Here is a 24213-nt window from a genome sequence, read left to right as displayed (position 1 = left end):
GCAATAACATCGACCAAAATCATTCATTTTTCATTTCCAAATCACAAAAATTGTGATAAATCACAAAACATAAAAAAAAAAAAAAATTATCCAAAATAGAATGCAGCATACAGCTTAATTTAACCACATTAAGAAACACGTTTATTCTTTGGTCATTTTTACACCTTATATAAAAACAGAAAAAAAATTATATATATTCTCACTGATTTGCCTGTTTATGAGTTGCTAAATCTGTATACTTAATAAACTGTCACCTCAGTATACACACTTGCACACTTATCATTGACCATCGGAAAGAGAAACTGCGTATATTAAAATTAAGCCAATTATCTTCAACTGTTCATTTGCCTGAAATAATAAAACCTATTATTGGAACTCAACACAAAAAAAAAACAGCAGCGGTATAATGAGAATTATTGTACAGGTGTTTCATATACATTCTGTCTGCTGTTTAATGTAAAATGAGAATAAAAGACTGGGTTTTGTTTTTATTTTTTCCTGAATAGATTATTATTCAGTTCTGTAGAGATCAGAAGTCTGAATATTGCTTACCAAATAAACATCAAGATTCCAAATTTGTATTTGTCACAAACTTAGTTGTGAGTTTAGTTGTATATAAACATCATGTAGGCTGTAATCATGTCTAAAGTAGGGAATCTCAATGGTTAAGACATTGGAATTCTGATCAGAAGGTCATGAGATTAAATCCCAGCACCACCAAGCTGCCACTGCTGGACCCTTGAGCAAGGCCCTTAACCTGCCACTGCTCAGTTCTGTCAGTGAGAAGTTGCCCTAGATGAGGGCATCTGCCAAATGCCATAAATGTTCATGTAAAAAAAATGACATGCGCATAATTACTAAGTTTTCCGATTTTACGTTTCTTTGTCATTTATATAGAATGCACCACCAGACATCAGAGATCCACCACAGAGATATAAATGAATCTAGAATGTCCTTTTCATTCCCTTCGCGATCTTGTATCTTGCGTGATTCATCTGGATGCCAAACTTCTAGATGGAGTTTTTTCAATTGGAAACTACTTGCTGCTGCTGACAATAGCACCACATGAACAGCCTAAAGATCTCTGAGGCTACTGTGGAGCTACTCAAGAACCATGAGGAAGGATTTGAATTGTAAATAGGTTGACTTTGAATTATTTAGCCATTACTTTTTTTACTTTTGCACTAAAGGTTCCAATTGATAAACCTCAACAATGGTGGAACTATAATGAATGGACCTGAGAACAGGTTCCCTTTCGATCCTGGTTCCACTCAGATTTCATTTCTAGAACGGTGCCATTATATTTAATTGATCTTAAATTAAACATGATATTTTGGTGCTTAAATATGTGTTACTTGACAGCCATTACTAAAGGTATTGCTGCTATAAACTCATTTAAACTTATAGAACTGAGACAGGGAGAGCAGCCATGTTGGGAAGTGGTAGCACAGTGGTTAAGATGATGGAGTTCTGATCAGAAGGTTGTGAGTTAAAATCCCACCAAGTTTCAATTGCTGGACCCTTGAGAAAGTTCTTTAACCGTCAACTGTTCAATTGGATAAATAAGTGAGATAATTGTAAGGAAGTCTGGCAAAATGCCAGAAATGTAGATGTTTTTCATCACTTATTACCCAAGTATTTAAAAGAAAATAAAGACCATACCCCCTTTGCTATGCAGCAATTTTGTACTTTTTTTTTTAATGCTAAATATCGCACTAACTATCTTTTGCATTTGCCTCGTTTTAAAAAAAGACACCAAATTTTAAAAACACTCGCATTATAGCATGAAGATTCCAGGCAGGTTGAATTCATCCCTCTGTCCAGAAGTTAGATTATGGACTAAACATTTTGATGTTATTTTCGAAAACTGCTTTTTGTGTTCCTGTCAGGTGAATGACATCATGTAAACCTGTGTATAGCTGATTCTGACACTGCTATGTAGTTGCTTGGCAACATCTCAATTTAGCCTCACGGTGGAGGTGTGTAAGATCAGCACTGATGCGTGTATGGATGTGTGCGTGTGTGTATAAGTGTATGTGTTGACATTCTGATCTCTATTCTGATTCTGACATTATGATCTCTAGCAGCTTTATCAATTTATGGCAATCACCAGCATTAGGTATCTACTGGATCTACGCTGCTGGCCCCCTGACATACTGTGACCTCTGATTAACCTTAGAATGAGGCGAAGTTACTGGTGAAATGTGTTGAACCTTCGCATTTTTTGTTGGTTTGTGTTTTATAGTTAAAGATCAACTGCTGCCTCGAACTGAGGATTTTGTTATTCGAACTAATAGTTTACACAAATTCAGGACAATCGTTTATTCAAATTCCAAATGTAAAATAGATACAGAAGCAGAAGAAAAATAGAAACAATATGTATAAGTAAACATGTGGCAGAATTATGTATAAATAATACGATTATGGTGAGGCAGAAAGAGTGTGGAGACACAGACAGACAGACAGACAGACGGAGAGACGGACAGACAGACAGACAGACAGACAGACAGACAGACAGACAGACAAACACAGACAGACAGACAGACACAGACAGACACAGATAGATAGATAGATAGATAGATAGATAGATAGATAGATAGATAGATAGATAGATAGATAGATAGATAGATAGATAGATAGATAGATAGATAGATAGATAATGTTCCATCGTAGACTTTCATAAGAAAACAAAGGATCCAATTGATCCTTTGTTTCGATAGATAGATTTTTTTTGTTTAACATAGTTGCTGGATTTGATCTGTCCATCTGTATGACCCTATAGAGGGCAGATATAATGGAAGGATATAAATATCGCTTTGCATAACACTTCTCACACTCTTATAATGAACAATATCTCTGTTTTTCTGCCCAAATGTATTACACAGTCTTTTTTTATTACACACTCCTTTATAGTTGCACAATACAATATGCAAAAGCAGTGACTTCACACTGAGATGCCAGTTTATTACTTACCAGAGTGGTGTATCTAATAAACCGATACTGGTTACACTACACAAAGCTGTGACAGGAGACTTTTACGAAGCCCAGTGTCAAAGCTGCTGCTTTTATGTCTCGTTTTCTTCACGTGGTCGCTTTGTTTCGTCTGCGAATGTGCACACGTCTCCGAGAAGTGAACCTTCGTCTGATAATGCTATTATATTCAGCTATCTTCACTCACAATCACTGTACAGTTGCAAAGCCTAAAGCATGTAATCACATTAAAAAAAAAAAAATCAAGCACAACAAACAAACAAACAGGAAATGGCATTGGAGCGTATCAGGGAACGCACTGTGAAATGAAATGAATTGTTCTAAAACTGTTTTTCGGATCAAATCAAAAGCTGCATTTGAGCGTTATGATAATAACTGTAGTCGGAACCTCAGGCATGCCGTTTATCTGCCTGATTGTTTTCACAACGTGTAATACAGTAAACCGGGAACATTTTGGAAACTTTCAGCTGCACTTTTTATCTGTCTGATCTATCCTTTTTTCAAAGATGGACTCTGTATTTATACTGAACATTGGATCGCCAAAGAGATAATGGAAAAAAAATACTAAAAATAATTGGACTGGAACAATGGATTGTCTTGAGATCAAAACGACGTGATTATATAAAGGGTTTGGTCAAACAGCCATTTCAGAGTGCACTGAAATAATAAGAAAAATCACCATAACAATGAAATTATTATGAATGTTTTATCCTTGAATATCAATAAATAAATAAAAGCTGTATATGCTACATACACTATATGGACAACATATTTTGGACATCTAACCATAAAATTGTATTTGCTTTTTGGAAATCTTATTCCAGATTTGGACCCTGTTTGCTCTTAAAATAATCTCCACATTTCTGAGAAGATGTTCCACTAGATTTTAGAGTGTGCTTGTGAAGATCTGTGCTCATTGAGTCAAAAGGGTGTTAATAAAGTCAGGTACTGATGTACCTGAAAATGGGTTGCAATTCATCCCAAAGGTGTTCAATAGGGTTGAGTTCAGAGCTTAATAGCAGGCCAATCAAGATCTACAGGGGCATTGTCATGCTGAAATGTGTTTGGGTCTCCAAGTTCAAGTTAAGGGGAATATTTCATGCTACCACATCCAAAGACTTTGTGGTAAAAGTTTGGAGAAGAACCACATAAACCTGGAAAAGTCAACCGTCCCAATACTTTTGTCCGTATAGTAAATTGCGCAATGTATTCAAAATGATATACAATTTTCCAATCAAATGGTAATTATTTAAGAGTCCCCCTCAAATGCTAATAGTCATGCTAACTGGCCAAGTAGATTTCATTAATAATTTATTCACAGCAATTCCAATGATTATATAACAGCTATAAACATCACATATACAGCTCGCTTAGCACTTCCCTTTTTTCAAATCCTGAAGACTCTTAAAAAGCACTGACAAAGAACGCAAAAAATGATCACAGAAAAACGTTACAAAGCACCATATCGCTGATTAGCATCTGCTGTGTATGTTATTGGAAACTGTACCATGATTCACGTCTATTACAGGAGATTCATCAACACCTTGTGACCAGTCTATTTAAAGATCAATATTACAGTGTGTAATGATATACATATATAATGTCGTTATTTCATTGGCAGACATGCCGCTAAAATGAACATGGAGATGGTTAAGAACCCCCTGAAGCTATGATGGTTTAATATTACCTGGTTATGGAAGAGAAAAAAATTTAAATGGAGGACAAAAAGATTGAACAACTGAGGAGCGGAGATTCAGTAGGTACCATGGACCATAAGAAGATACCTAATTGTAGATGTTTAAACCTTGTTGATTGTTTTTTTTACATGGTCATGAACTTTTGTATATTTTTTTTATATACTTTTTAACATTCATCATGTAAGTTTAGGCTGTAGTTGATTTATATGTATTTATAATACTTATAATTATACAACACCGATCTCAAAAAGGTGGGACACTGTGTAAAATGTAAATAAAAACAGAATACAATGATTGCAAGTCTCATAAACCCATATTTTATTCACAATAGAACAATGTTTAAACTGCAGATCAAATGTACCATTTTAAGGAAAATATTAAGTTATTTTGAGTTTGCTGGCAACAATACATCTAAAAAAAAGTTGGGACATCGGCAACAAAAGTCTGGAAAAATTAAGTGTTATAAAAATTAAACAGTTAAAGAAACAGTCTGTAAAACAGCGTGTTTACAAATTGTGGAACAATTTTAGAATAATGTTTATTATTATAATGTGTATCATTAAATACATTTAAATATCTCATAATTTAATGCACATAATATCATCAAAAGTTTCATAGAATCTGGACAAAATTAATATTGGTTTTCAGGTGGGATTCTTTATATATATATATATATATATATGTGTGTGTGTGTGTGTGTGTGTGTGTGTGTGTGTGTGTATATATATAATTTTTATTTTTTTGTGAGCAGTACTTTAGTTCCTTACATGGTGCATGGCTTCTATAAGGTTTTTCTTGATTATTCTAATTATTATTATTTTTTTATTAGTGGTAGAAGTGGTACTTATTATTATTATTATTATTATTATTATTATTATTATTATTTTGCTTTTTTTTTAATTATTACTTATTAATCTGTACTGAATTAACATTATACTCCATTATGCTCGAAATGATCCTCAGTGAGAACTCTCCTGCCTTTTGAAAGCATAACTAAACCTTTCAGAGTGTGTGCTGGGACGTTTCTGCATTTCTGCTGCATTTCCTGCTTGATTTCCTGTGCAGCCCCAGGGGCTGATGGGTAATTGCGGAGGACTCCCAGCAGGAGCCAGACTTGAGTGGTTTTGTCAGATAAGGCTGATAGCACGCTCACGTGTTAACTGAGACGGCTTTCATGATTATTTTTTTTTTACTAATTGTGGAACCAAAAGTAAAAGCTGCACCAAACAGGAAGTGACGGCTACGATTGCTTTCCAGAAAGTTCACATGGGTGAAAGGAAATGTACGCCTACTCATCTGCAAATCTTGCTTAAGTAAGAAAAGATGCTTTGCAAACTACTGTTCCTGCTCTGAAATCAAATAAAGAGATATTGATGATGGAAAATAAAGTAATATATAATATATATAAAGCCCTGTTACCATGTGTGTTTGTGTGCTCATGTCAGTGGTCCTGTGGGTCGATGTGTTACTGTGTGTGTGTGTGTGTGTGTGTGTGTGTGTGTGTGTGTCAGTGTTCCTGTGGTTCGATGTGTTCTTGTGGGTCAGTGTGTTACCATGTGTCAGTGTGTGTCAGTGTTCATGTGGGTTGATGTGTTACCATGTGTGTGTGCATCAGCATTCCTGTGGGTTGGTGTGTTACCATGTGTCAGTGTGTGTCAGTTAAATTATCTGATCTTTTCACCACTACTAGATAAATAAAGATAAAACATACGCAGAGCATAATGCTGCCACCACCATGCTTTACTGTAAGGATGGTATTGGCCAGGTGATGAGCGGTGCCTGCTTTTCTCCAGACATAACGATTGACATTTAGGCCAAAGAGTTCAGACTTTGTTTAATCAGACCAGAGACTTTTGTTTCTCATTGTCTGATAGTCCTCCAAGTGTCTTACAGAGGAGTGTCTTCCATATGGCCACTTTACCATTCAGGCCCAATGGATGAGGTGCTGCAGAGATGGTTGTTCTTCTGGAAGTTTCTTATCTCTTCACAGAGAAATGCTGGAGCTCTTTTAGTGTGACCATCAGGTTCTTGGTCACCTCCCTGACTAAAACCCTTTTCCCCGATTGCTCAGTTTGGCCGGGCGACCCACTCTATGAGGAGTCCTGGTGATTCCAAACTTCTTTCATTTATGGATGATGGAGGCCACTGTGCTTATTTGGATCTTCATTGCTGTATAAATTTTTCTGTACCCTTCCCCAGATCTGTGCTTTACCAATACGTCAATACAATCCTGTCTCGGAGGTCTACAGACAATTCTTTGGACTTTATGGCTTGGTTTGTGCACAGTTAACTGCACTGTTAACTGTGGGTAATTAATTATTTCTTTAAAACAAAAACAAAAGTGAATTGCGATTATATACAAAAACTCAATCTTTCTGTTCTACTCATTTATTCATTCGTATTTAACAACCAAGTCACACCATTGTTTCAGTAGGTTGAGAATGCTAAACAGATATTTAGCCTTTTTAGCTGTTGGCTATTTTGTTTGATCATCACCAGGTGTAAGCTGGCACGGTTTAAAAATCCCGTTGTGAAATTTTGTGACATCATCCCGCACCGTCGTAGCCGAACCATTAACGCCCCTCTCCGACTCTCTCCGATTCCCTTATCGCCGCATACCACCAGACTGGTTCACTGTCACACGCCTAATGAGAGCTAATTACAGCTAAACAGGTTAGCTCACAGCGATGTGAGGGCAAAGCCGCAGAATGTCTTGCCTAAAAATATTCTCAAGCAAAAAGCAATAGTGTTATTAAAAACACAAAGTATAGACATTGGAAACGGTTTGTTTGTTTTCTGCACCTGACCCGAGACTGCTAGCGATGGTGATGGCTGATAGCATTCGGTACCACTCACTCGATCTTCCATCCGAGAGTCATGCGCACGATGGCTTGCAGCCAGCACATGCTTGATTTAACACACTCCGAGCACACGGAGCAGATACACCGAGGAACCACGAGCGGCTTCGCTCTTGTTGTTTCTAATGATGTGTTTTGCTAATATTCAGGTACAGCATCTGCCAAGTATTCCCACGGCACGCATGCACTATACCGCGCAAAGTATTTTATTTCAAATATTTCGTTTCTAATCTCGATTTCCTCCTACGTCTCGCATTACGCTGATAGTGCTGTCGTCGTCGTGTTATTGTTTGTAATTTTTTAATTGGATTAGACTTCGAAGCAGTAGCTTCATGAAGCATAGGCTCAAGTACAATCAAGCAAACGGTTAGGTAATGTGGCATGGCAAATACTGAACAGGTTTATTATTATTATTACTATTATTATTATTATTGTCATTATTATTATTATTATTAAAAAGTTTTGAAGGATTTTGTACACGATAAGGACAAAAGGACACCAGACCATAATATTCATATATGCTTTTTGAACATCCCATTCCACATTTTGCTCCCATATGCTGTTATAATAACCTCCACTCTTCTGAGAAGATGTTCCACTAGATTCTGGAGTTTGCATGTGGATATTTGTGATTATTCAGCCACAAGAGTGTTAGTAAAGTCAGGTAGTGATGTAGGTGAGAAGGTGAGGAGGCCTGGGGTGCAGTCAATGTTCACATTCATCCCAAAGGAGAGCTCTATAGCAGGAGATCTTCCTCTCCAACCCATGTAAAGCAGATCTTCATGGAGCTGGCTTTGTGCACATGGGCACTGTCATGCTGGAACAGGTTTGGGTCTCCTAGTTCAAGTGAAGGGAAAATGTAATGCTGCTGCATCTGAAGGCGTCCTATACAATTGTTTGCCTTCAGGGTTAATAGTTTTAGGGAAGAACCACATTTAGTGTCCCAATACTTTTGTTCATATAATACAATTATATTTTATTTATTATGTATGTCCACACACACACACACACACACACACACACACACACACACACACATATATTACATGCCACATTTATGTATAAATTAAGTGTTAAAGTGTATTAAGTATAAAGTGTTTGTTAGTTAATTGCTTCTTTCCCCCTTGAAACTAAAGGACAATTAAATAATATAAATTTTGTATTATATGATTCTATTTTTTAATCTATTTACAATAAGTTAATTCAATAAAATAATTATTCAGGTTATCAATTTATGCTTAATAGTTTGTGTAAGACTTGTATAAGATTAAAATATATTATTTAAAATTTAGATTAAAAACATCAATCTATAAGAATAGAATAAAAAATTCACATTTAATACTGCAATTATTAGTTATTTTCGCACTTAAACACGTTTTCATGGATAGAAACAAACACGCAACGAATAAACTTCTTTTTTATAAATGTCTAATTGGAGCTTAATTGAACAAATAACTAGACCTTAATTAATTATGTGCTCATTTAAATAAATTAAGTGGTACCGGTATCTAATTTATGACGCTTTTAGTACAGTGTGGTTTTCCTGTTGAATTTGACAAAAATGCCCTTTTTTAACAAACTTTTAATTTCTTTTTAAAGACTCAGTAGTTTTATTGAATATTTTTCCATGGTATGGTCCTCTGAGACCTTTTACTTGATATTTGAAATGTTTGAAACGAGAAGTCCGTCTTCACGCTGCACACACGACGACGTAACGCATTTCATGTGACGCACACCTGTAAACATTAAGGCACTGAGTTAATTACAGCATGAAAGAAGAAGAGGGAAGTGTTTGGTAAAAATCTTTCTGTAATGAGCAGCCTTTTGGGGAGCAGAAAGAAGGATATCAACACCACGATTGGGATCTGATCAGATCTGTGTGTGTTAGTGTTAAATAAATAAAAAAGAAAGAATCTTCTGGAAGCAGGAGATTCAGTGTAATCAATTATACTGAGTGAATGTTATTAGTTTTACAGGACGGTTCATGTTGAGGTTTGTTTTCATTGTTTGTTTGAGATAAGTGTCAGTGTGTTTCTTTGTGTGTCAGTGTGTGTCAATATGCTTGTGCGTGTCAGTGCGTTACTGTGTGTTATTGTGTGTCAGTGTTTTAGTCCGTGCCAATATGCTTGTGCGTTAGTGTGTGTCATGTTAGTGCGTGTCAATGTGTCAGTGTGTTAGTGTGTGTCAGTTTGCTCCTGTGTATCAGTGTAATGTGTTAGTGTGTGTCATGTTAGTGCGTGTCAATGTGTCAGTGTGTTAGTGTGTTTCAGTTTGCTCCTGTGTATCAGTGTAATGTGTTAGTGTGTGTCAGTGTTTTAGTGCGTGTCAATGTGTTAGTGTGTATTAGTGCGTGTCAATGTGTCAGTGTGTGTTAGTGTGTATTAGTGCGTGTCAATGTGTCAGTGTTAGTGCGTGTCAATGTGTCAGTGTTAGTGTGTGTCAGTGTGTTAGTGCATGTCAGTGTGTAGTGTGTGTTAGCGTTTTAGTGTGTGTCAATATGCTTATGCATGTCAGTGTGTTAGTGTGTGTGTGTCATTGTCAGTGTGTGTTAGGGTGTATTAGTGTGTTAGTGTCTGTCAGTGTAATGTGTCAGTGTGTTAGTGTGTGTTGGTGTTGCTGTTGCTCTTTGTGTGTTAGTGTGGGTCAGTGAGTTAGTGTGTGTCAGTGTGTTAGTGTGTGTCAATATGCTTATGCGTGTCAGTGTGTGTCATTGTAATGTGTTAGTGTGTGTTGGTGTTGCTCTTTGTGTGTTAGTGTGTGTCAGTGTGTTAGTGTGTGTCAATATGCTTATGCGTGTTAGTGTGTGTCATTGTAATGTGTTAGTGTGTGTTGGTGTTGCTCTTTGTGTTAGTGTGTGTCAGTGTGCTCCTCCATGTCAGTGTAATGTGTAAGTGTGTGTCAGTGTGTTAATGTGTTTCCATGTGTGTCAGTATTCCTGTTTTAGTGTGACGTCAGTGTTACTGTTTTACTGTGTGTTCCTGTGTGTCAGCATTTATCAGTGTGTTACCATGTGTTAGTGTGTGTGCATCCTTTTAACCCGTGTGTTCCGGCATTATTGTGTGATCCATATGCGTGTTTGCATGTCTTATATTGCTCTGTGTGTGTGTGTGTTACCTGGTTCTGAGTGTATATAAGAGTGTGTTTTCTAGGTGTTTGTGTGTATCAGTGTTTTCCACTTTCTCAGCGTGTTCACTTCTAACCCCTCCGTGTGGAACGGTTCTTGCCCGGGGTATTAAGGGTTGTTTAGCGAGCGGCCCGGGCGACACCTCGGCGCAGGTGTAAGCAGGTGAACGTCGGCGTATGCGCTCGTGCCTCCGTCTCCCAGCTGCAGCGTTCAGCCGGGGTTCAGCGAGAGGTCACAGCACCTGCATCTCTTTACACCTCCTCTCTCCAAAGATGGGCTCATTAACACAGCATTAACGCCAGACGCTTATTTATCCTGTCACGTGCTCACAATTGGAAACAAACAAACGAGAGGCGATGGCATGGAGTGGGGAGTTCACGTGGGTTCGAACAAAAAAACAAAACAAGAAAAAGGAATCTGGAAAAACCTGCATGGGGGATGATGCATCACGTATAACACTAGGACTATATATCACCAGGATTTGCATATATTGTATATGTCGAATAATTAAGAGTTGTGTTTTTGAACGCTTGAAAATGAATATAAAATGTGTTCATTTAATGATTTTAAAAAATGTGATTGTTTTTTTACAATTAAACAATAAAAAAAAAAATCACTTCATCCACTCAAGCCCATAGTTTCATTGAGCTGGTAATGTGGCAGGGCGAATACTGAAATGTTTTATTGTTATTATTATTATTTAAATGAGAGAAGTTTCAAAGGGTTTCGTACACTATATAGACGAAAAAAATTGTGGTCACATGACCATATTAATATTGTGGTTCTTGAACATCCCAGTCCACATTTTGCTCTTATAATTAGCGTCACTCTTCTGGGAAGACGTTCCATTAGATTTTGTGCTCATGGTGTCACACGGCTGTTACGAAAGTCAGGTACTGATGTAGGTGAGAAGGTGAGGAGGTCTGGGGTGCAGTCAGTGTTTACATTCATCCCAAAGGTGTTCAACAGGGTTGAGGTCGGAGCTTTAGTTGAAAACAAACAAAAAAATAATAATTTCCACTCGAACCTATGTAAAGCAGATCTTCATGGAGCTGGCTGTGTGTACACGAGTATGATAACTGCATCCATAGACATCTTATACGATTGTGCGTCTCTAACTTTGTTGTGGAAGAACCACATTCAGTGTCTATATATATATATATATATATATATATATATATATATATATATATATACATGCATTAGATATATGCATTGGTGCCATTAATGCAAAGATTTCAGAGGTGCAATACAAACAGTTTAATTGTGTCATTAACAATCAATAACCACTCCTAGTTCGAACAGTTTCGCTCGAGGAAAAAACCGAGAAACACTTATAAAACAGTCAGTCGTAACAAAATAACCGGTGTTCTCCTTGCGATAAACTCATAAAAAAACAAACGCTCCTTTTTATACAGAATATTTTTATACAGGAATAGCTTTGAGTCGTATCGTTAACCAAAAAAAGGAAGACACATCGCAAACATCGAACTCCACACAAATTGCATATGTTTTTTTTTTTGTCTTTTTTTCTTCGTCTTCTTTTCTCGAAGGTGGTCTATAGGTTCGTCGTTTCTCCTAAGCTTATTTGCATGAGAGGAAAAAATTGCATACAACATTAATCCGTGAAGCTCGTAGCATGAGTCGCTTTTTTTTGTCGTTTTTTCGGCAACCGTTAAAGCACATTTTTTTCCATTTAAAAACGTTTAAGACACTTTTTTTTTTTACTGCCCATCAAACTCACATTTATAAATAGTCAAATAAAAAGGGTGTGCTGCGACAGATAGGACGTCATTACATCGGGAAAACCGAATGAGCTGCAAATAAATAACGTGAGATGACGAGGAATAAAATTGTGATTCACATTTGCTTTTTTTTTTTTTTCTTTTCGAAACCGTGTGAAAATCCTGAAAATTACAGTGACAAAGGTTTTCTCGCAAAATAATCTAACATCGGCAGTGCCATATAGTACAAGGCATTTGTTGGCATAGTTTCTTTAAGACTGTATATATTTTTTACAATTAATATATGTCTATATATATTTATATATATTTATATTCCTTTCAAACAAATAATAAAGTCAAGGTTGAAAAAGTGATCTATTCCTCCTCCGGGCTACCTGCAGGTCTTCGGGGCGCCAGATCCTGCGTGATCCTTCGATTCCGTAAAGAAAACGCTGTGTTGTTCAGCAGTTTGTCACCTTTAAGGCCCCCGTTTTTATTTTATTATCAGTTGCATTAAAATAATCATAATAATAATAATAATAAAAAAATCCAGTTAACACCACGTACGTAAACATCTATCAAAGTCTATCAAACTTCGACCGAGTCGAAATGTTTTCTTTTAAAATCAGTAGTTTGGAAGTTCAGTGTAAAAACAACATACATCGAGTGCAGTCAGCAAACATCCACAGCAACATAGTTAAGTTTTTTTTTTTTGTTACATTTTCTTGATTTTGATTTCATTGTGCAGGTTATTTAATGATGCGCAAATCTTTACAGTGGAATAATAATAATAATAATAATAATAATAATAATAATAATACAGGGCTTTTACAAAAAAAGTAATACTTCTGTATTACGCAGTCCCAAAAGTTCAGAGTCTTACAGTCTTACTGGAGTTGAGTCTGAGGGGTTTAATCTTTCACTGCCTGCTCGGCCTGACATTGTCCCTCGGCACCTGCGTGCTCCTCGATCTTGATGGTGAAGATGCTAGTAGTCTGCGTGCTCTCGTCCAACTCTTTGAGCAGCTCGCGTTCTTTGAAGTCCGTCATGCAAACTTCGTCCTGCTCGCTGGCCGCAGCGAGGCCGATCCCTGACGCCGCTTCTTTGGGCCGCACGCAGAAGCGTTGGTTCTGGAAGAACTTGATGATTGTTTGGCGGGGCAGGTCGAGCTGAGCCGAGAGCGTGTGAACGGCCTCGTCGTCCGGGTACGGCCCTACGTCCTGCACGAAGCTCTGCAAGATCCCGAGCGCCTCTAAGGAGATCCGGGAGCTGGTGCGACCTTTAGCCTGACGCGAATCGTCCTCGGCCTCGGCGGGCGCGGCGGTGGAAGGCTGGCGAGGCGGCAGGCGGGGTCCTGTTTGCTGCTGAGGCTGAGGCTGCTGGCAAACGAGCGGCTGCGTTGGGTGGGGCAGCGCCAGGGCAGGCTGGAGCTGGGCTGTAGGTAGAGGGTGGGCCTGGGGCTGAAATCAAACAGAAAGAACAGAACTATTACACTTCGGCAAGGTTTTTTACGGTTTAGAAGTTACACCTACAGAGGTGGATATCTGTACATCTGGAGCATCTGATATGACAGTATATATTTAGACCGATCAGACATAACATTGCCTAATATTGTGTTGGACCCCTTTTGCTTCCAAAACAGTCGTGACCCGTCGAGCATTAACAGCATGAACTTCTTCAGCAGTTTGAGCTACAGGAGCTCGTCTGTCGGATTGGACCACACGGACCAGCCTTCGCTCCTCACGTGCATCAATGATCCTCAGCCGCCCACGACCCCGTCGCAGGTTCACCACTGTTCACCAATGTCATGTGATTTACACTGGTTAGCAGGTTTGCATCGCTTTTGATCTCACTTATGTAACATTGTGTTTTGTTTTTCATCATTAATGTTTGCATTGTTTTGTATAAATATACACTTTATGGGACAAAAGTATCGGAGCACATTTCTTTTCCATCTTTGAATGAGGTAGAATAAAGTCTTTCTTTCATTCAAACTAGAAAACCCAAACCGTGTTCCCCTGTGCACAAAGCCAGCTCCATGAAGATCTGCTACACATGTGTTGGAGTGAAAGATCTGCTATAGAACTCCAACCCTACTAAACACCTTTGGGATGAATTTCTCATGTCGACTGCACCCCAGGCCTCCTCACCTCCCCTACATCAGTACCTGCCTTTACTCACAACTTTGTGGCTGAATGAATCTCACACAAATGTTTACGAAATCTAGTGGAACATCTTCCCAGAAGAGTAAAGGTTATTTTAACAGCAAATAGGGGAATGTGGAACGGGATGTTCAGAAAGCACAAACTTTCTTCTCCATTTAGAAATAGTTAAACTTCGGTTTGTATGATTCCATTTCTACATTTATTCTTCTTATTTTATTTCTCTATTCTATTTTTATTCTATGATCCCATTTTAGGTCACGGATCGGTTGTTTGGCTGCGTGTTGTACGGCGTATGGATCAAAACGCGAACGCTGAATTTGATTGAGAAAACAGAATAGCAGCTTGTGAGAAATTTGATTAGAATTATCCTTTATTGGGTTTATTATACTTAAATTGGATGTGGATTTTTTTTGTGTGAAGTTAACGGAAAAGAAGTAGTCATCAGTGATTGTTTTTTATATAAGTGTGTGTGTGTGTGTGTGTGTGCGTGCGTGCGTGCGTGCGTGCTAAATCGAATAAATAAAACGTGTTCTTACTGAGCCGAAGATGTGAAAACCTGAGAATAGTATCAGGTGTTAGTTGCTAAGAGGCAGTGATGAGCAGTTGGAAGTGCCCGTGTTAAATTTCAAGAAATGAAGGAGAAAAGCTTCACGTTTAATTCGATAAACACGGAACACGTCAGCCTTATTTCATAATAATCATCACCCGGGCGATTATTCCTTCTTGATAATCCTGCGCTGTTTTGGGGGAATCGGTGAATGAGGGTCAACCCCGGATTTCTTGGTAACAAACAGCAGGAAACGCAGCGACCTTGGGTTCGGATCGATCTCGTCATCGAGCGCATTGTTCGGAACGGGTCACGACGAAGCGGCGCAACCTTTCAGTCAACGCGATCCGATCTGGGAATTTTCCTTTACCTTTCTCTATTTTTTTTTTTCAAACCGGCCCATTAACGCAAACCCCCTTTTTTCATGCGGAAATGTTCGCGCCGAATTCTGCGTGGCTGTTGATTGCTTATCAAGCACTATTCAAAAACCCTGGGCCTTCACACAACAAGAGAGAGAGAGAGGGAGAGAGAGAGAGGAAAAAGGCCAGATCGGCAAAGATTCAATCACATGGCAGGCTGGGAGGGCTTGACGTAACGTGTGTGTGTGTGTGTGTGTGTGGTTGGAAAGTCACACATTGAGGTGACAGACAGGACACGGTGGCTCTGAAATGCAGCATTGTTCTAGGCCGTGGCTATTCGAGGGGTAACAGTCGCTTAACCCTGCCTACAATAAATTTTCCGCTCGCCGGAAGAAAAAATAAATCCCTCGTTTTTTTCAAGGCACAATCGTTCTGATGGAATATTCAAGGGGAGAAAATAGAAGGTGGGAAAAAATGTGTCTTTGTGAGTCTGTTTTAGTGAACGGAAGGTTGTGAGTTCAAATCATGAGCGAATGTTGATTGATCATTGAATGTTTAAAAGTAATATAATGTAATATAACAGTACTTTTTTTTATACATTCATCTCTACATTCCTGTCGTTTACCTCTTTTGTTCCATTTTCCTGCTCGTTTTCTTTGGGGTTTTTTGTCCCCCACGCATGATAAAGAAACCTGGAAAGTTGCTGAGCTGAACACGAGCGTTGCTGCGTCGTTCTTTTTCACTTTGATCGACACCACGTCCTATCGGATCGCACCGGAGGTTGAACCGAGTTCAGGCATTTTTCTCAGTGCTGTTTATTTTTCTCTGATTCTCACGTAACACTAAACAATAAAAACTTTCAGCGGCTCGTCGCTCGGTGAAGTGTTTTAGGGCTCTTTTTTTTCGCTTCCATTGTGGGGGGAAAAAATTTAACAAAAAAAGAAAAGCCAGGTGATGCAATATCAGTAAGTTGCGGTTAAAAACGAATGACGGAGCGTCCAGGTTTAGATCTAAACACTGATGACTGTAAACACTAAAATCAAGAGCAGCTTATTATATACTTCACCTGAATCATTTAACATAAATATACGTTTGTCTCCTTCCTTTCTTTGTTTCTATATTTTTAAAATAACATTTTAACGCCAATTGTGTTTTTTTTTACTTCTGAATCACAACAAGGGGAAAAAAACCCTCTAAAAACCCTCGATGATCTAAAACAACAACTTGAAGCAGTCTGGATTTTTATTTTATATTCCATATTTTAGTTTTTTCATTCAAAAAGCTCATATTGGCAGATTTTCATCCTGAGCGTTTCTCATTCAGACTACTTTATACTTCGAATAACAAAAATATTACAGGGATTTAGAAACAGTCCAGAAGAATGTCTCTGTCTGTCTGTCTGTCTGTCTGTCTGTCTCATGCAATTATATTAGGAAAATAATGTAATTCAAAAACAATGCTATAAACAGTAATAAACTAAACAAAGGCAAAATCTGGGGTAAAAAAAATAAAAAAGTTGTAAACAAACTAAACTAAAGCTAATATTTGATGTGTTGCTAAAAAAAATGCTTTAAAAAAATATCAGGTTTGTGCGGGTTTGTTGAGACTCTCTGCAGACGTTCTTCGGAAACGCAAATTTTTCCGGCAAGCAATTCTGGAAAATCTCTCTAATCTTTTTTTTTATTCTATTTTGAATCTGAACGGTGGTCTTTTATGTAATAGGTTTCTTTACTGACTTACAAACATTTTTCTGCAACATCGATTTTGTATTAATTTTTTGGTAACAGTAAAAGTGTTTGGAAAGTTTATTGCAAATTTTATAAATTTTTCTGTACTGATCCAATAAAGCAAATGTCATAAATATGAACAAGAAAATAAGAGGGGAAAAAAGCATGCCATACGCTCGTGCTCCTACTGTACTGTATATAGGTCGCGTGCACTATGTAGGGCACTACGAGGGGGCCAAAAATCTCACACAACTCCAACACAAAAACGCAATTAGTCAAGCTAAAGCGTATACAGTGTCCTATAATGGTGCACTGATCCAGTTTTCTAAGACCTCAGAGCGATATCAGAGCTATATGAGATAAGAGAGTCCAGGGGGTCTAATGAACCGATACTGACATTTAAGAGGCGATTAGACAAATTTGGATGTTATTTTATAAAATAACGGAGCTTCATAAGTACTGATGGGATCGTGTTCGGATTCATAGACACACTGAGCTCTAATAGAACTAATGGAACATAAATTGTGGTAAATAATACAGGTTTTATTAACTTGGGCAAAATATTGCACACCTTACCATGGGAAAAAAAGAATTTGTGGAAAGTTCGCTCATGTTTTTTTATTCTATTTCTCCCATCAGCCACTGCACCTCACCGTGTCATGTGATTTACATCTTTACATGTTTGTATTGGTTCGAGTAAATATACACTGTTTGAACAAAAGTATTGGGACACCTGTATTCTCCAGCCATGTGAATCTTTTCCAAATTGTTACTACAAACTTGGCACACAATTGTACACAACGTTTGGGATGCTGTAGCGTGAAATTTTCCCTTCGCTTGAACTAAGAGATCCAATCCTGCTCCAGCATGACAATGCACCTGTGCACAAAGCCAGCTCCATGAAGATATGGGTTGGAAAGGAAGATCTCCTGCTTTAGAGCTCCTATTGATCACCTTTGGGATGAATGTGAACATGACTGCACTCCAGGGCTCCTCAACTCACCTACGTCAGTACCTGAATTTACTAACACCCTTGTGAAAAAACCTCTACAAAATCTAGTGGAACATCTTCCCAGAATTGCAGAGGTTATTACAATGGAAAATGGGGGATAAATGCCCACAAACTTTTGTCCATATTGTGTATTAACGAGAGACGCGATGGGAATGTGTGAACCTGGAATGTGGAATGTGTGATTTTCGTTATCAGCTGGTCGTTTTGAATCGATCCTCTCTCTGCTCGCGGAAGAGTCGTGCATCAAGCTGTAACCTAAAGGGTCCATTCAGATCCGTTTAAAATGTTCAAATAAGTGATGAATATTAATCTGATGCCTCTACTATTTTTTCCAATTATATCTTTTAAATAGCATTGAAAAGAAGGCGATTGAATGCAGACACACACACACACACACACACACACACACACACACACACACTCACAGAGGAACGTATTAGTATGTATCAGATGTTCCTCATTAAGAGACAAAAATAGACTCTGTGTGTTCGGATGGGGCGTGTAAATATATGAAAATATTTCGTGTCAGCACAATTCGATCAAACGAACACGATATGCTGGTCCAGTCCTGTTTTTTTTTCCATAAAAAAGATTCTTAAATAACTACAAATTCTTTTCTGATGATTAATTAGACAAGGCAGGTCCTGGTAAATGTACCTAAATGACGTGTGTGTGTGTGTGTGTGTGTGTGTGTGTGTGTGTTTGGGTACCTGCAGTGGCTCGGTGGGCATGTGCAGCAGGTGTGTGGGTCTCTCGGGGTGGTGCTGCTGCCCTCCGTTGCTCTCCTGCTCGTAGATGGCGTCTCTTTCTGACTGCGAGAGACTCAGGAAGCGCCGAATCATGGACAGGTTCTCCCACAGCGTGCGGTTCTCCGGGGACGGGTCCTCCTTCCAACGGAGCAGCTCGCACAGCCAGCCCTACACACACACACACACACACAGGTCAAGTCAAATACCTCGGCACGCATCATACAGAAATTATTGTGCATTAACATGTACTGTATGTTTGTGTGTGTGCGTGTGTGTGTGTGTGTGTGTGTGTACTTAAAAATCTAAATATGTCCTTATAAAACATGTTACAGCTCTAGAACAAATTTTTTTAAATATAATATAATATAATATAATATAATATAATATAATATATATAAAATTATATTATATTATATTAAAATCTGTCATTTTTGGTAGTTTAAGCATTTATATTCCTTAGTAAAAAACCTTATATAATTGATTTATTTGCTGATCTTGTTTCCAGGTGCATTTATTTGTGGTTAGAAAGAAATTATATTAATATTAATGAATTAGTTTACTTTGCAAATTTGTAAATCTGAGACTGTCGAGAGTTATGTTTTTTGTTGGATTTTTTTTTAATAACCTTTCATTTACCGGTTATTTATTTATGCATTTATTTGGTTCAGAATGAATATTTCACGTTTACAATGAGTACGGAGGCGTAATCATCAGCTGGGGCATCGAAGCAATCGCTTTTCGAATTCGTTTGCCTATTACGGATTTTCCGTAATATTATTAGGATTATTAGGATACACGATTTTACCCGAAGTTTCCTTCTGCATTGCTCTTAAACTGTGTATAGTGGTGAGAATCTACCTGCACCCACACACTTAGAACACAGAAGGTGCTCCAGTCCACCTCTGCATAGAAAGCAACAGAAGGAGTGTGTGTGTGTGTGTGTGTGTGTGTGTGGAGCACTGTGTCCTGGCAGTGTTACAAAAACGGCACCGTAATCTCCAGACCAGTGTGCGGCAGCACCTTTCATTTTCACAGGATTACCTAGCGCTCCGCCACACACACACACACACACATGCACACACTCGGAGGCTGGAGCCAGAGCCGGAGCCACACAGGCGCGCTGCACGGCTGAGATAACTCAGCACTTCTGTTGTCCCCGGTTCCAACTCCTCCCAAAACCACATCAAACCCCAGAGAGCGAGAGACACACAGATAGAAAGAGAAAGAGAGAGCGACAGAGAGACGTGTAAATCCCGCATTGTTTCTCTGCCACTCTTTTCCTTGAATGCCACACACACAGGGATGGCAAACACACACTGATTCTCTGCGTCGCTTCTGTCAACAGACGCGCGCAATCAATCACGACCATTAAACCCCCCCTCATAAAATGCTGCTACATGCAGGAAGCCCTGATCAAAATGTCGCTCACCAGCAAACCACACACACACACACACACACACACACACACACACACACGTACACACTCGCTGAGCGTGCCAATAATCTAAGCAGCATGTTGTTCCACATGTAGGAAACATGACGTGTGAAGAGCGGGCCTCTTGGATCCGTGCGGATCGGCGGCGTTCACACACTCCGCGGTGTGTTTGTGTTTGTCCAATTGCATTTCTTCCACTGCTTTACCAAACACAGAGAGCGTGAGAGGCGCCCGCGGCGTGCCTTCGTGCTTCGGCCGAGGAAAAATGGTGAACTACTTCACATACCGATCCGTTGCACTTCGGCGCCGCTGTTTAAAACGCGGTTTTAGAGATCTTTGAAGTGAATAGTTCAGGGTTGCTAGTTAATCCCTAGTCCCTTGGGTCAGGGAGACTAGTGCACTAGAATTAGGCGTTATCATAAAAGCTACGATATCACAGCGCTAGTGAATTATTTATACCTTATAACTGCAGTAAATGACAGGCTGACAGGTCTGATACAGACGCTACTGATAACATACTTAACACTACTGCTGCAAACAATGTTACAAATCGAGCAGGTTACTCTCTAGCTACAGACAATGTGTACCCTTAATGCCTTACCCTACACGTAATGGTGCATATGATGTAATTAACAATCCAGCTATAAACACTGTTACAGATACTGTAGGCAACTCTCTAGCTATAGATAACGTTGTTGATAAAGTAGGTAACGATACGGTTAGAGAAAGTTACAAACCATATAGGTGCCTCTCAGGATATTAACAATGTTACAGATAATGTAAGTAACGCTCCAGCCACTGTATATAGAATGCTACTGAAAACTCTACCTACAAACAATACTATATACTGTAAGTAACAATCCAGCTATAGACAACGTTACAAATGTAACAGGGAACCAATGTTACAGGCAACGTCTTGAGGTAATGTTTAAGATAAAGTAGGTAACACTCTGGCTATAGACAATGTTATATATAACTCCTTATACCTTATATGGGTAATGTTATAGATAAAGTAAGTAACTCTTTACTTTCTTTTTCAAAGTTACATGTACCGTAGGTAACTCTGGATTTAAATAATACAATAGATACTGCAGGTAACTTCAACTATAGACAAGTTTTAGATACCGTAGGAATCTCTAGCTATAGACAATTTTACAGATAACAAAAATTACTATAGGTAATGTTACAGATACAGTACACATACAGTAGGTAACTCTAGCTATAAACAATATTTAATATAATGTATGTAACTTTAGCTATAGACAATATTTAATATAATGTAGGTAACTCTAGCTATAGACAATATTTAATATAATGTAGGTAACTTTAGCTTTAGACAATTTTATGGATATTCTAGGTAACTCCAGCTACAGACAATTTGAAATATACCGTAGCTAACACTAGCTATAGATAATGCTACAGATACTATAGGTAACTCTAGTTAAAGACAATGTTAGGAATAATGTGGGTAACTATAGCTGTAGGTAATGTTAAAGATAATATAAATAACTCTCTCGCTATAGATAATGTTACACATAATGTAGCTAACTCTACCTATAGATAATGTTACACATAATGTAGCTAACTCTACCTATAGTCAATGTTCTAGAGAGCGTAGAGAACTCTAGATAAATATGATGTAACGGATACTGTGGCTAACTCTCACTATAGACCATGTTACAGATACCACAGGTAACTCATTTGGTGTATGATTAGAGCAATATTATATTATAAGATCAGTTTCTTCTCATCAGAATTGAACAGAATCCTGGTCAATAGTATTGAAAAATAAAAAAGTAGGTTTCAGAAATGCGGCAAAAGATTTCGGCCTGCCGATCGGAAGCAAACTGGCGCAGGGGCGGAGAAAATGTCAGCGTCGAAGCTGTAGCCTGTGTATTAATAGCAGTTTCTGATAAAAATATTTCTTGGGAACATAATGGCTGAATTCATGCATGAGATTCAGCAGTGAGGAAGTAAAAGAGAATGCAAACTGGTTTGTGTGCGTGTGTGTGTGTGTGTGTGTGTGTGTGTGTGTGTGTGTGTTTAGTCACAAGTTGCCAATGAGTGGTGCACAGGGCTTTGGTGTGAGCGAACAGTTCTGTATTCACTTCTGTTTAAACCGAAAACACCTTTCTATTATCTCATTTAGCAAACAGCGTTAGCGGCGTGGTGTTAGCGGTGTCACGGTGCGAGCCGTGTCCCTCGTCCATGCTGAGACTGACATAAAGTCAGGAAAAATCTCCGTCACATGGCTAATGGGGGAAATAGAGCAGAGATTTCTAAAAGATGTTCTTATAACACCGCTAATCCGGGTGCATTACGACGTCACTCGTTTTCTCACTCTCTCTCTCTCTGTCTCTCTCTCACACATGGTTATGGCCTACTTCTACTGTGCTGATAGAGGGAAGAGAAAGAAGAGACAAACATTATGATGTGAGGCAGAGGGGCTACAGACAAAGCGTTATTACCCCCCCCACACACACACTATTCTCCTCTTCTGCTCCTCCTCCCTCTTTTTTCCAACCCCTCTGTTCCCCTGATCCTGGCATCAGGCCCAGCTCTGGCACGCAGTGTTTAGCTGTGCGGCTAACGCCGGGCGCCTGAACCTGTTCACGGCTGCACGATTTGTGTACGCAGTGTAAACCGGAGCCGTGGACTCGGCCCATCTAACGCCTGGGAAACGGAGGACGGGCGAGCGATTGGTGTGTGTTTGGTGTGTGTTTGGCAGTGGTAGAACGCAGCGAAGGCCGGTGGCTGAATTAAAAAAAAAAAAACACACTCAGACGACCGTTTCGAACAATAAGAGCAGCACGGCTGACAGGACTACAAGTCCCAGAATGCAGTGGTGGTCCATAATGAGGGGGTTATTTAAGAGCTGCTCTCTGAATGAGGCCAGCGAGAGAGAGAGAGAGAGAGAGAGAGAGAGAGAGAGAGAGAGAAATGTCGACACAGACAAAGCCAGACAGCAAGAAAGTGACAGAGAGAGAAAGGGAGAGCAAGAGAGATGCAGGGACGAAAAAGAGAGAAAGACACTTTGAGAGACAGAGAGCAAGAAAGTGACAGAGAGAGACACAGAGACAAAAGAGAGACAGATGGAGAATAGAGAAATCGCTATAAGACAGAGCACAAGCGAGTGAAAGAGATACCGTGAGACAAAGAGAGAGAGAAAGAAATGTCGACACAGACAAAGCCAGACAGCAAGAAAGTGACAGAGAGAGAAAGGGAGAGCAAGAGAGAGATGCAGGGACGAAAAAAGAGAGAAAGACACTTTGAGAGACAGAGAGCAAGAAAGTGACAGAGAGAGACACAGAGACAAAAAGAGAGACAGATGGAGAATAAGAGAAATACGCTATAAGACAGAGCACAAGCGAGTGAAAGAGATACCGTGAGACAAAGAGAGAGAGAGAAAAAGAGAGAGAGAAGGGCATAGAGACAAAAATGTCTGGACAAAGACACGATGAGACAGAAAGCAAAAGCATAATAGACAGAGACACAGGGACAAAGAGAGATGGACAGAAAAGAAAGCTAAGAAAGCTGCTGTGAGAAACAGCGAGCAAGAGAGTAATAAAAGAGACCCAGAGACAAAATGAGAGACGGATGGAGGATGAAAGAAAGACCGAGCGCAAGGGAGACGAAGAGAGAGATAGACAGAGAGATGGAGAAAGACAGTAAGTGTTAGAGTGAGAGAGACAGAAAAAGAGATGTAGAGAAATCACTAAAAAGAGTGAGACAGATAGAAATAAAAGGGACAAAAGAAGAAAAATACAGAGCCAAAGAGAGACCAGAGGAGAGCAACAGATTGAGACAGAGAGAGAGAGAGAGAGA

General features: G+C 39.0%; 1 protein-coding gene across 7 annotated transcripts in view; it reads right to left on the bottom strand.

The window, feature by feature from the left end:
- Positions 1–11915: 11915 nt before the first annotated feature.
- Positions 11916–24213, bottom strand: part of LOC124403853 (DNA-binding protein SATB1) — a 53629-nt gene continuing 41331 nt past the window's right edge. For all 7 annotated transcript variants that reach the window (XM_046877666.1, XM_046877667.1, XM_046877672.1 and 4 more), the window contains 2 exons: positions 18915–19121; positions 11916–13854 (listed from right to left, as the gene is read on the bottom strand). In XM_046877666.1, the coding sequence (XP_046733622.1) occupies positions 13306–13854; positions 18915–19121 (756 nt within the window). In that variant the 3' untranslated portion in view covers positions 11916–13305. The remainder of the gene's footprint in view (positions 13855–18914; positions 19122–24213) is intronic.

Source organism: Silurus meridionalis, chromosome 21 (assembly GCF_014805685.1).
Source record: "Silurus meridionalis isolate SWU-2019-XX chromosome 21, ASM1480568v1, whole genome shotgun sequence".
Taxonomy (NCBI): Eukaryota; Metazoa; Chordata; class Actinopteri; order Siluriformes; family Siluridae; genus Silurus; species Silurus meridionalis.
The sequence above is the reverse complement of the archived record's forward strand: the minus strand, read 5'-3'. Positions and strand labels throughout refer to the sequence as shown.